At 36.7% G+C, this 13110-nt stretch overlaps 1 protein-coding gene across 1 annotated transcript; it reads right to left on the bottom strand.

Moving 5' to 3' along the window:
* Positions 1-4330: 4330 nt before the first annotated feature.
* Positions 4331-12347, bottom strand: LOC115926473 (corticotropin-releasing factor receptor 1-like). Its single transcript, XM_030991215.1, has 6 exons — positions 12333-12347; positions 11828-11916; positions 11068-11197; positions 10393-10434; positions 9900-9986; positions 4331-4581 (listed from the first exon to the last, which is right to left on the bottom strand). The coding sequence occupies exons 1-6, from the start codon at positions 12345-12347 to the stop codon at positions 4483-4485; spliced, it is 462 nt and encodes a 153-aa protein (XP_030847075.1). The 3' UTR covers positions 4331-4482.
* Positions 12348-13110: the final 763 nt, after the last annotated feature.

The following is a 13110-nucleotide window of genomic DNA, read 5'->3' as shown; positions in this document are numbered from 1 at the left end:
ACGAGCTCTCAGCCAACCAAAAGCCAATAATTTTTTATACATGATATAATACATTTTAAGAGCAACAGTCTATTGAGATTAGTTCAGGATCGATATCGACTATTAAAGTAAATACGTAATAAGCTGGCCCTACAAGCTAAGATGAGCATCAACACAACTTCTGAAAGTCCTTAAACCTACCCCTCGTTCGTTCCAACAACTTCACTCACACGTCACACTTTCCTCTTACTTCCATCTCATTCCAGCACCCCTCTTTCCACCCTCATACTCTCTCTCCCACACCCCTTTCTCCGTGTCTAACACAGCCGCCATGCATACTTTGAAAGAGAGGCGAGTTTTATTAGCAAATAAAAAACTAGTTATGAAACAGTTCATGTGGATGGGATAGGACTAAGTGTAAGTTTATTGCTGGACATTGAGAACACCACATAGGACATAAAATATGAATCGGGAAACTGATTTTCTTATCCAACCTCTACATGTATAATAAGTTCTTTAGTGTGAAAGCAGAAAAAATGTAGCGTCATAGCATCCCACAAAACTTATTTTCCTCAAAAAATCACTCATGCATGTCCGTTCAGGAGCCATTTTGTCAATTCTTGGGCCATTTACATGCCTTTCTTTCAGCCTACCTGTCTCTGCTATCCTAGGTGATAATTATTACTTCTCCCAAATTTGTCTAGATAGTCCTTAAAATAACAATCGAAAAGAAATTGTGCATACTTTCGTAGATTTGTACGTAACTTCTACCCTCTGAAAACTTCGAAAAAACACATTTGCAAACTCAATTGTCAGACATTTCCGACATGAACAGATCCTGGAAACGGGACTGCATTATTTCTTATAAGCATTGTTTAAACATGAACCACTATGACATTTTTGTTATTCATTAAGAAATAAATCAAAATTCGGTTTATTATTAATGCAATGATATACCTGTACAGTAATTATTAATGACAATTCGGTAATTAAATTTCTCTTGTTAGCTTCATTACGTATGACATGATCTAACAATAAGCATCAACCACACAGCATTCAAAGAAAAGAATTTGTTTACTTCTTTATTTCTTCCTAACAAAACTATTAGACTACAATTTTACATGTTAAGCAAAATATGGTGCTTTGGAAAATGGAACTTTAATTTTCATACTTTCTTAGAAAAAGCTGCTATTTTTATTAAAAGTTTTCCGACTAATTTCGATGCTTTTTCAGTCTATTTGATACAACGTTCATTCAATAGGCCATTTTCGTAATGTCTTCAGATTTAATGCATAAGTCTTTGTTAGGTGCCTCATTACGAATTATTCCATTTACCTGTTACAAACAAATGTGTTTCAAGAGCCAGAATTCAAACTTCATACATAAGTCGTTGCTAGGTAGGACAAATGTTAACTTGCTGACCTACCTAACAACACGAAATAAGACAATAAATTAGACAGGTAAATTTGCGAAATTGGCCGTAAAACCTATGATATAATTAGCAACCTTTTTATACACGTACATATAGCTCCGTTTAGTCTCATTTGAGAACACCCCCTAGCGGCAGAGTCCAGCTACCTAACATGTACGTTAGCGTATGGACTTTTACACACAAAAATCGTTAACAATTTTTTTTTTTTTTTTAAACGAAAAGCACATCCACCCCGACGCTTAAATATCTACTTATATAACTATAAAATCTTAAATAAACGCTGTTTGGGAAGAATTATTGCCGACGGGGGGGGGGGGGGGTAGTGGTATCTTGGTTCGTACATATTCCTCTTTTTTTTTTATACTTGTGTTCTTGTCTTTCTTTTTTTCCTTTTTTTATATTTCATATGCTATGATATGCGTTATGTTATAATTGTACATGTAATTTTTAAATTGCGTATGGACCTACAGAAGAACAGCCTTTGGCTGAAGTTGGTGCAGTGCGAAAATGAATAAACTGAACTGAAAATGAACTAGCTCTTTCATTGGAACCCTCATGTCCAATTGACTTTTGAAAGTTCACCCACCGTAAATTGATCAAAATAGGTTGCAAGCTCGCCATTGCCTATATTCAGGGGCGTAAATCCCGGGGGGATGGGGGGGGGGCTGCATCCCCCCTGGCTCGAAGGAGGGGGGGGGGGATGGCCTGTACAAATAATATCCCCCCCCCCCCTGAGATTACAAAAAAAATGAGAGAAAAAAAGGAAGAAGAAGAAGAAAAAATGTGGTTGTTTCAATTTTAATGCATGAGAAATGAGTAATTTTTTTAATGTATGTATAACTGTACAGCCTACACGTATACAGTATGTCACGATCATTAAGAGTAGTTGCGCGACTTGCGCGAACAAGCACTTCATAAACTTCAGAATAATTTTTCGTTATTTTGCAAGGTATTATTTTAGCCCAGGCGTAAAGTGCGCCAGCGCTTAAAAGGCGCAATCATGTACAGTAGATACCCGGCTCTCCCCCCCCCCAAAAAAAAAAAATCCGGAACACTGCTAAATGTACCACACCCCCCCCCCCCCCCTCCCCCCCCCCCCAATTTCAGGTGAGCTCTAGTCGATCGCGGGGGACTGGGGGCCAATGCTTTTACTATTCAAAATGAATTTGATCCCGGGATTTGATCAATTTTTCTATAATATTCAAGATATTTTATAACCTCCTTTTTACATTTCTCAGGAGTCCAAAGAGAGACAGAAAAAACCCACCCCCTTTTTAAAGAAATTAAGAGTCGAGAATGGTACAACGAATCGTCTTCTTTCTCTAATGATTTAATGAAACGTAATAGCTTCCGCGCTTCGCGCGGGAAGGAAGAGAGGGGGGAAGGAAAAAACTGAATTCAGATGGGGATTAGAAATCGAGAACGGTACAACGAATCGTCTTCTTTCTCTAATGATTTATGGAAACGTAAAAGCTTCCGCGCTTCGCGCAGGCGGGGGAAGGGAAAAACTGAATTCAGATGGGGATTAAAAGTCGAGAACGGTACAACGAATCGTCTTCTTTCTCTAATGATTTAATAAAACGTAATAGCTTCCGCGCTTCGCGGGGGAGGGAAGGGGGGAAGGGAAAAACTGAATTCAGATGAGGATTGAAAGTCGAGAACGGTACAACGAATCGTCTTCTTTCTCTAATGATTTAATGAAACGTAAAAGCTTCCGCGCTTCACGCGGGAGGGGGGGGGGGACTGAATTCAGATGAGGATTAAAAGTTGAGAACGGAACAACGAATCGTCTTCTTTCTCTAATGATTTAATGAAACGTAAAAGCTTTCGCGCTTCACGCGGGAGGGGGGAAGGGAAAAACTGAATTCAGATGAGGATTAAAAGTCGAGAACGGAAAAACGAATAGTCTTCTTTGTCTAATATTGTATGTTGTTTGTTCGTTTGTGTGTGTGCATGTGTGTGGTGGTGTGTGCGTTTGTGTGGGCGTGTGCTCATGCTAGTATGTGATGGCTATCGCCGATCACCCCCCCCCCCCCCCACTCCTCGGTACGGATTTACGCCGCTGCCTATATTACACATGTACAACAATCAATTGTTTTATTTATTTTTTGTTTTTTGATGATACTAGGTCATGACACGATACTAAACATAAACATGAGGAATTAATTCTGACTTAAAAACTATTGCATGAAATGTCAAGTAGGTAAACTGAAACCATGAAGTATAAAACTAAGAAAAGAACAAAATATGAGAACATGTAGTAGCGCAATGACAAGAATGTCTAAAATCATACAGGTTGACCGGTATATAGAAGTTTAAAAAACATGGTAAAGGAAGTAAATATAAACATAGGCTTAGTGGGTTTCAGGCGAGTAATTAAAGACACTAGGAGAACGAATACATTAAAGAATAAATACTTCATATTTTATATTATATTATACAAACAATTTTTAAAGAAACTCCGTTGAAAATATCCAGAAGATGTTTAAAGACTGGAGAAAAAAAAAGACTCCAAAGACATAACAATGATTAAATCAAAATTATAGCTTCGGCTCAGAAATGTTATAGAGAAGTAGACAAATAAATGATTACAAAACATACCGTAATTATTACATTAACCTCTCGTAAATTGAATTAAACAACAAGTTCAAAAGAAAAAGTTAATCAAAGAACTCAAACTGAATAAAAACGCTAAATAACTAAACCTCCAATCAAAATCATGAAAAGATTACCGTACAAACAACTACCGCATAACACTAATTGCAACAAATATGTTGTACTTTATGATACAATGTCTTTATTCGCTTTCTAAAGACTTTGGAAATATTGTCACCAGTAACGATCATCACCGCACAGTGAATTTAATTTAAAAAATCAATCTACTGTAGGTAGGCCTACCCACTTATATAGTAAATCCGGGTGTTGCGTGACAAATGTAGATCAATGTCTTTAAAGAGGACATCGTTGCTTTGTAGGAGCTCGTACCCGCAACCTTCATATGCTCAATCACATATTCGAGGTACTCATTTAGGGCACCTCTTATAAGGACGTGGTGTTACTGCTTATAGGCCTTAGGTTGAGTGACTAGAGACACCGGCTTGGTTTTGTGTTGGAGCTGCTGGAGCTGGAGCGACTCGGATCAACCTCATACCAGGCTTAGCTGCACTTCCCTGACAAAACAAGATGGTAGATAACAAAACAAAAGTGGTAGATAACAAAACAAAATGGTAGATAACAAAACAAAATGGTAAATAACATAAATATAATAACAAAGAAATATCCCCCCCCCCCCCCCCGCCAAAAAAAAAGAAAAAGAAGAGAAGTACAAAGTAACCATATATGATTGCAATAAAAACTAGATTTGTAATACTTGTTTGGAACAAGTATAGGTGGGCTGATCCAACAAAAAATTGAGACAAAATAAAGGGTACATTTGAGATAGCTTTTTGTCTCATCTACAACATACTCGAAGTTCAGCGTAAACGAAGCTAAAACGACGTAGATATTGCTCGCGAAAGACGGGAATGTAGAATAGAGTTTTGAGAAAAAGTCATATCCCATAGAGAATACACGCAAAATGTAAAAAAATTACATGCCTCCTTTAATCGCAAAAATACGCCATGCCTTTGTCAAAATGAAAAATAATAGCAATTGCCTTTGTAGAGAATTGTCTCAGCTAGAACATATCAAAATTTGGAAGAAAATCAATCAATATTTACAGAGATACAATCAATTTCCCATAAATATGCTGACGTCATAATATGCAAATTGGAATTTTGAGTTCGGAGGCCATTGTGATGACGTCATGAGTTAATTGAGGGTCGAATGAGACATGAAACAATATCTCCGAATCATACTCTATTAAAATATGAAAAAAAATTGGGGTCACCTTGCATCCTAAAGAGCTACAATGGATTTTGTATAGGCATGTTTTTGCCCATATTTGCTATGTATTACAAGAGCTCGCGCGCACGGAAATTTTTGTTAAACGGTCGATCAATCCGTTATTAATAGTCATAAAGAGACAAACGTGGTATCAATTTGTTTGTAAATATATGTGGTATATTATGAAAGAAAAAAAAAAGCAATTCAATGTTGTGCAAAAGTTTTACGCGCGAAAACGCGCGCGCATGCTCGTACGCGCGATTTTTTATAAAATGCTTAGAATGGCCTAAAACGTATGCAAAATGATTTTCAGACGATTTTGAGCATTTCAAAATTTTGCGCGCGCATTGACGCGCGGACGTACGCGCAGGCGCGCGTTATTTGACCTTTTATTGACCGGACGGATATTGACCTTGATCATGATAAATATGAACGAGAAATACCTTTTGGTTATGAAGATATGATCATGAGTTGATTTTCGTAAAATTTTACAAAATGGCGCCTAGATGACGTCATCAGTGAAGGTCAATGTTGAAAACGTTATTGTGCTTTGTACATATGTCTATACATATGTGTGCCAAATTTCTAGGCATTTGATTGAGCCATTTCCAAGTTATCTTGTTCACAAAAAAGTGGTTAGAAATAAGAAAAATATACTAGATTTGTAATACTTGTTTGGTACAAGTATAGGTGGGCTGGTCCAGCTAACATTTTAGACAAAATGAAGGGCACATTTGAGATAGCTAATTGTCTCAGCTACATCATACTCGAAGTTCAGCGTAAATGAAGCTAAAATGACGTAGATGTTGCCCGCGAAAGACGGGAATGTAGAATCGAGTTTTGAGAAAAAGTCATGTCCCATAGAGAATACACGCAAAATGTGAAAAATTGACATGCCTCCTTTAATCGCAAAAATACGCCATGATACCTTTGTCAAAATGAAGAATAGTACTGACTGCATTTGTAGAAATTTGTCTCAGCTAGAACATATTAAAATTTGGAAGAAAATTGATCAATATTTACAGAGATACAATCAATTTTCCATAAATATGCTGACGTCATAATATGCAAATTGGAATTTTGAGTTCGGAGGCCATTATGATGACGTCATGAGTTAATTGAGGGTCAAATGAGACATGAAACAATATTTCCGAATCATACTCTTTTAAAATATGAAAACAAATTGGGGTCACCTTGCATCCTAAAGAGCTACAATGGATTTTGTATAGGCGTGTTTTTGCCCATATATGCTATGTATTACAAGAGCTCGCGCGCATGGAGATTTATGTTAAACGGTCGATCATTCCGTTATTAATAGTCATAAAGAGACAAACATGGTATCAATATGTTTGTAAATATATGTGGTATATTATGAAAGAAAAAAAAAAGGCAATTCAATGTTGTGCAAAAGTTTTACGCGCGAAAACGCGCGCGCATGCTCGTACGCGCGATTTTTTATAAAATGCTTAGAATGGCCTAAAACGTATGCAAAATGATTTTCAGACGATTTTGAGCATTTCAAAATTTTGCGCGCGCATTGACGCGCGGACGTACGCGCACGCGCGCGTTATTTGACCTTTTATTGACCGGACGGATATTGACCTTGATCATGATAAATATGAACGAGAAATACCTTTTGGTTATGAAGATATGATCATGAGTTGATTTTCGTAAAATTTTACAAAATGGCGCCTAGATGACGTCATCAGTGAAGGTCAATGTTGAAAACGTTATTGTGCTTTGTACATATGTCTATACATATGTGTGCCAAATTTCTAGGCATTTGATTGAGCCATTTCCAAGTTATCTTGTTCACAAAAAAGTGGTTAGAAATAAGAAAAATATATAATAATAAATAAAGGCAATTCTAACGAAATTATAAGGTGGTCTGTACGTTATACAGCCCACCTGATAAAAATGCATATTATTAGATCCTGAATAATAAAACAATAATAATACTATGAAAGAACACGACACCTCCACACACGTTTGTTTGTGAATATAACAATTTTACATTTGAATATAGCCAACATATTTTTTCATATGAATCAACCATACAATGCCAATTTTCACTCATTCAATTTGGGGAGCAGCATTTCACTTGACAAACGCCTTTGTTATACAAAACGTCGTTATTCATTCGCCCCAGCAAACTCATGAGAGAAGTGCCACAAGACAATGGGGCCGTGTCATTTCAGTTAACATTGTACAAACAAAGATTCTCATACCAGCACAATAATTCACGCGAAAGATAAACATTTCGAGGCTCATGAATAAGATTAAAGAGACTTTAAATTTCCCAATATTTTTCCCCTCTTTCTTGCATTTTCAGTTAACACTGAAAAAACAAAGATTCTCATACCAGCACACTAATTCACGCGAAAGATAACATTTCGAGGCTCATAAAAAACATTAATCAGACTAAAATTGTCCCAGTATTGTTTCCCTTTTTCTAGCATCATAACGTATAATAAACGCCCCCCCCCCCCCCCCCCCACTCCAGAAAAAAAAAAAAAAATTATGTTCGATGCGCGATTTGTTCGAATCAGCATCGAGCGGTTACACACGCGCGTACAAAAACACTGGGCAGATATAGTCTATTATTACCCGTATCAGACATCTGAGCTGGTCATTTACAAAACCGTATTGCCCTAGTTTTCACTAGCAGTGGGAACTGAGGGGTATATTTTTTGTATTTTCCTTGGTCTCCCTGCGCGTATTGACTTTGCGTGTAGAGACGAGTGAAAATATACCTTGGTATTTTCCACGGTCTCGCATTTTCATTGCGCATCTATTAATATTATGCGTACGAGAACCTGCGCACTTTGCGCGCACTGTATTGTGACGTAATAATCAAACCAAATACACACTGTTTGTAGTGTAGCAAAAATTTTGTCAAGCACTGGATGCAAAGTGTTGGTTTGACAAAGTTTGTTCAGTTCTTGAGATTGTCATGGTGGATGTCTGTATTTGCTCTAGATGTCTGATTTGGATAACAATAAAAATATTGACTGGCTTTACTTTCGGGGGATATCAGAAATATTGACCGCGCTAAGACCATATTGCCCTCGTCTTTCGACTCGGGGCAATATGATCTGAGCTTGGTCAATATTTCTGATATACCCCTCAAGGCCAGTCAATATTATATAATTATTACCCGTATCAGACATCTGAGCTGGTCATTTACAAAACCGTATTGCCCTAGTTTTCACTAGCAGTGGGAACGGTATAGTATTAATGACTGCTTTGAGAGAAATAGTTGTTTTATTACGCTCAAGGGAAGGTTAGAATTGTGCTATTCCCCGAAGCTTGCCGAGGGGAATAGCCCAATTGTAACCTTCCCGAGAGCGTATGAAAACAACTATTTCTCGAATATTAAAGCAGTCATTAATACTTTTATATGCCGAAAAAAAATAGACTAAAAAATGAAAAATTAAAAATATTTATCATTTTTGTCGAAGACAGGATTCGAACTCTTGCGTACAACAAGAGGTGTACCGAAAACCAACGCTTAGACCACTCGGCTATGGCCCGCCGTTAACATGCTTGGCAGTTTTCTCCAATATATACATTAAAATGGATTGAAACCGGCTTCGCGTGTGATGAATGCTTCGCAAAAGCTCCATATACGGACTCTTCTTTTACTTTTGCAATGCATATTGGCACGAACTTAGATCAAGATCTATCGGCAGATGTTGTTTTTTTTGTTTTTGGAAGTTTATTTTCGTCTTCATGTCAACAATGCAAGATAAAATTGTCGGTAAGATCGATCGAGATTCAATTGTATTGAAATTACCGACCAATCCTTCGCACACATACGGCATCCTCCATCGCTCAAACCATTTTTTAACATGTAAACCTATGGGGTAACCATGGAGGCTGACCAACTTTTTTTAATAACCATGGTTATTAAAAATATTGAAATGTTTTATGCATGGTTACCGAGAATTTTACAGGAACAGTTGAAGTTTATGAATGCAATTCGACCAATCAGATGGCTGGATTTTTTAAGTGAGGTATATAAAGGGGTATATTCTTTGTATTTTCCTTGGTCTCCCTGCGCGTATTGATTTTGCGTGTAGAGACGAGTGAAAATATACCTTGGTATTTTCCACGGTCTCGCCTCCGGGCATCTTGTATTGACTGCGCCGTATTTTGTCATTTTAATTGCGCATCTATTATGCGTAGGAGAACCTGCGCACTTTGCGCGCACTCTATTGTGACGTAATAATCACACCAAATGCACACTGTTTGCAGTGTATCGAAAATTGTGTCAAGCACTAGCTAGATGCACAGTGCTGGTTTGACAAAGTTTGTTCAGTTCTTGAGATTGTCATGGTGGATTTCTGTATTTGCTCTAGATGTCTGATTTGGATAACAATACAAATATTGACTGGCTTTACTTTCGGGGGATATCAGAAATATTGACCGCGCTAAGACCATATTGCCCTCGTCTTTCGACTCGGGGCAATATGATCTGAGCTTGGTCAATATTTCTGATATACCCCTCAAGGCCAGTCAATATTATATAATTATTGCAATAGAAAGAAAAAAATATAATTATTGCATAATTAGATAGAGTGTAAAATTAAACTTTATTTACTTCAGTTGTTGAAACTGTACTGGGATTGGTGATCGAAGCCCTGCTTTCACGAGATTTGCGAACATGTTCTCTGATGGCGTTTCGAACCTGTTGTAATAATACAAAATCACAATAATAGAGACTTTCTGTTTGATTTAATGTTAAAGGCTAAATCGGAAGCGCCATGTCGTGTGCACTGTTTGTCCTGCCTGTTTCGAGGAGTTGCACATATTTACTATGGACTATCGGACACTCGCAGTTTTGAAGAATTTCTTTCTTTAAATAGGCGGTTGGGAGATCAACATTCGAATATTATTTTTTATATATAGCCTACTTCTAATACAAAATACACGATGAAATTAACTTGCCTTTATACACTAAACATGAATTACAAGCAGCATATTGTGGGGCGTAAGGTTTACACTTTTGGCCCATCTTTACTTCTTTACAGAGCAAATTTCCCGAAATAAAATTGTTTTGAATGTCTGATGCCAGCTATGATTTCATTACATACCTCCGAATTGAGAAAGCAATAGAGCCATGCGACGAAGAACCCCTGCAAGGATACAACAGAAATTATCTACGTTAGTACGATACATGCACAGCACTAAACTTAGATATGAACGTCTCGTAGTAGTAAAACAAATTTAAAAAATACAAGTAAAAATGTTGAAGACACATATGCCCGTGTATGGTTAAAATCGTATTTGAGTACTGAGCAGACCATTACATCAAGAAGGCAGAAATTATCTAGGACCTAATCTGCGTTGATTGCCTGTGAGGTTTTTCGAAAATAACAAACGAAAATTCTTGTCAGATGGAAAATCAGTGCACAAAAACATGGTACGGCACTACAGAAATTTAATAGTAGGATCAAACTTTTGTCCAAAGTTATGATATATTTAGTTATTAGGAATTTGATGGTTTTTCAAGATTTTCAATATGATATTTTCCCTTATTGTGAAATGGTATGTTGAATATTTCAAATTATTTGTTTTCACTTCTACAGAGCCAAAGAACTCAACCTTCTCTTTAAAGAAAAGGTAGGGTTATCTTCGTTTCATCGGCCCCACCCTCTCTTTCTTTCTTTTAGTTTCCATTTTGTTTACATTGAAAAATAAAATCATCATGACACTGACATCATAGTGTTGGATTACAACGCCAGGTTAGCACTGATATTAGAAGATACCTGAAGAGAATTGAGCAGGTTGAAGGTGTATTCCAACGCCTTGACGTGAGGGAACACTGCCACTACAGGTGTCAATAGCCAAGCGATACCAAGTAGGTGGAAGAGCAACAAAGTGCTCCGAAGTCCAGCTCTGCAAAGCAGTGACAAACAGAATTTACACAGTGATTTTTTACAAACATATACAAAAACATTGTAACCCACACGCACCTATCCAAATTTATACACAAGTTTAACAAAATACCGACACACACAACTATCCAAACCCAAACATACACACATATATCCAAACCCACACACACCTATCAAAAAACCACACACACAAACACACGCGCGCACACGCACATACACACACACGTACGCACACACACACACACAAACGCGCACACCACATACATACACACAAATACGCTCACACCCTTCCAAACCCACAAAAATCTACATACACACTCACATACATTCCTCAACGATTAATGAGTCAATAACCGATGTATATCAAGCAATACGAGGAGAAACGGAGGGCTCCAAAGATCAGCTCTGAATAAAAACAAAATGATTTGACAAAATTTACATGAAGAAGGAATTTTGAACTGAATATAGAGGCGGTAACCTGCGTTCATAATAATTTATAAGTAAGTATACATAATGTAGATGATTTACTCCGAAAAAAATACTTTCTGAACATTTACGTAATCGAGACAAAGGGTAAAACAAGAATATATCGTAAATGAAAACATTTCTTAAAAAGTAATTAGGTTATTACTTGATTTGCTTGATCTTATCGTTGTCAAGTTGACCTCGAGATGCAGAGACAACTGTCTTTACAACCAGTAGGAGAATAACTACGTTGACCTAGAAGTGTAAAATAAATTATACATTTTTGATAATTTTTCTGCTAATGATGAGATTCTAATCAATATCATCGCAGACACAAGGCAAGCTTCAAACGTTGACATTTCAGTAATAAGGAATTGTCGATAGTTAACTTGGTTTTCTTTTGCCGGCAATCATGCGTAGAATAAAAATTGTTTTCAGATATCACGATGCGACGATATAAAAACGTAGGTCTTAACAATTAAGATAAGCATAAAATATGAAACTTAACGAGATTTGTATTTGGATTAAATATATGCCTATTTTCCTTTGAAAAATCTCCTTTACTCACTGAACAATAGGAGTTGCAATCAAACAGATATAACGAGCATTTGCAACAGTGAACTTCTATTTCATAATGTAAACTCATTTTTTTAAGTGCGCATTTGCAGTACTTCCACCGTTTGCATCTTACGTAGTATATATCCAAATACGGCAGATTTTTGATTTTTGAAAAGTTGCAGCTTGTGAATTGAAAAAGCTGCTTAGTTTCAATTGAGAGGAAAATTGTAGACTTTGTTTAAGAGTGGTGCTATTGTACAATTTAAAATGCAAAATTGAACCATTATAAAAGGTGGTGTCAAACAACAAGATAATGCGCAAAACACTACTCTATCTTCTCATATCAGTATTTTGGAGGAAATTACCCAACTCGTCAGAAAAGGGACATCAAACTAATATCCAGGCTTTCCAAGCTTCCGTAAGACCAAAATGAAAAAAATAAATAAAACACCGCATACTAAAAAACCCAAAATAACAAATAAACAAATCGCACAATATTAATTACGAGTTTCTTACAAGTACGATTGCCATAGCCGGCCCGGTGAATGCCCAGATTGTCCCATCTGTTGGATTCAGCCAGCAACTGTATTTTAAATCGGATTGATAAAGATAAAACATTTACTTCAATTATGCAAAAGTTTAAATTCATTGCATTAATTGTGGGTACCATTGCAAATATTTGACACTTGAACTATGATATTACAATGCAACTGATTTCCGTGGACTATCATATATATTAATAATGAGAGTTTTTTAAATAACATTATACTCACCTTTGTTCATAGCCATAGCTTTGATGCTTTACGCCTCCAGTTATGATGAGTATCACGGATGGACCACCTTCGAAAGAAGGAAATAGTATGGTATATTGCAAATTAGAGTAGTGTTTTG

Source organism: Strongylocentrotus purpuratus, unplaced genomic scaffold, assembly GCF_000002235.5.
Source record: "Strongylocentrotus purpuratus isolate Spur 01 unplaced genomic scaffold, Spur_5.0 spur5_scaffold_2, whole genome shotgun sequence".
Lineage (NCBI taxonomy): Eukaryota > Metazoa > Echinodermata > Echinoidea > Camarodonta > Strongylocentrotidae > Strongylocentrotus > Strongylocentrotus purpuratus.
The sequence above is the reverse complement of the archived record's forward strand: the minus strand, read 5'-3'. Positions and strand labels throughout refer to the sequence as shown.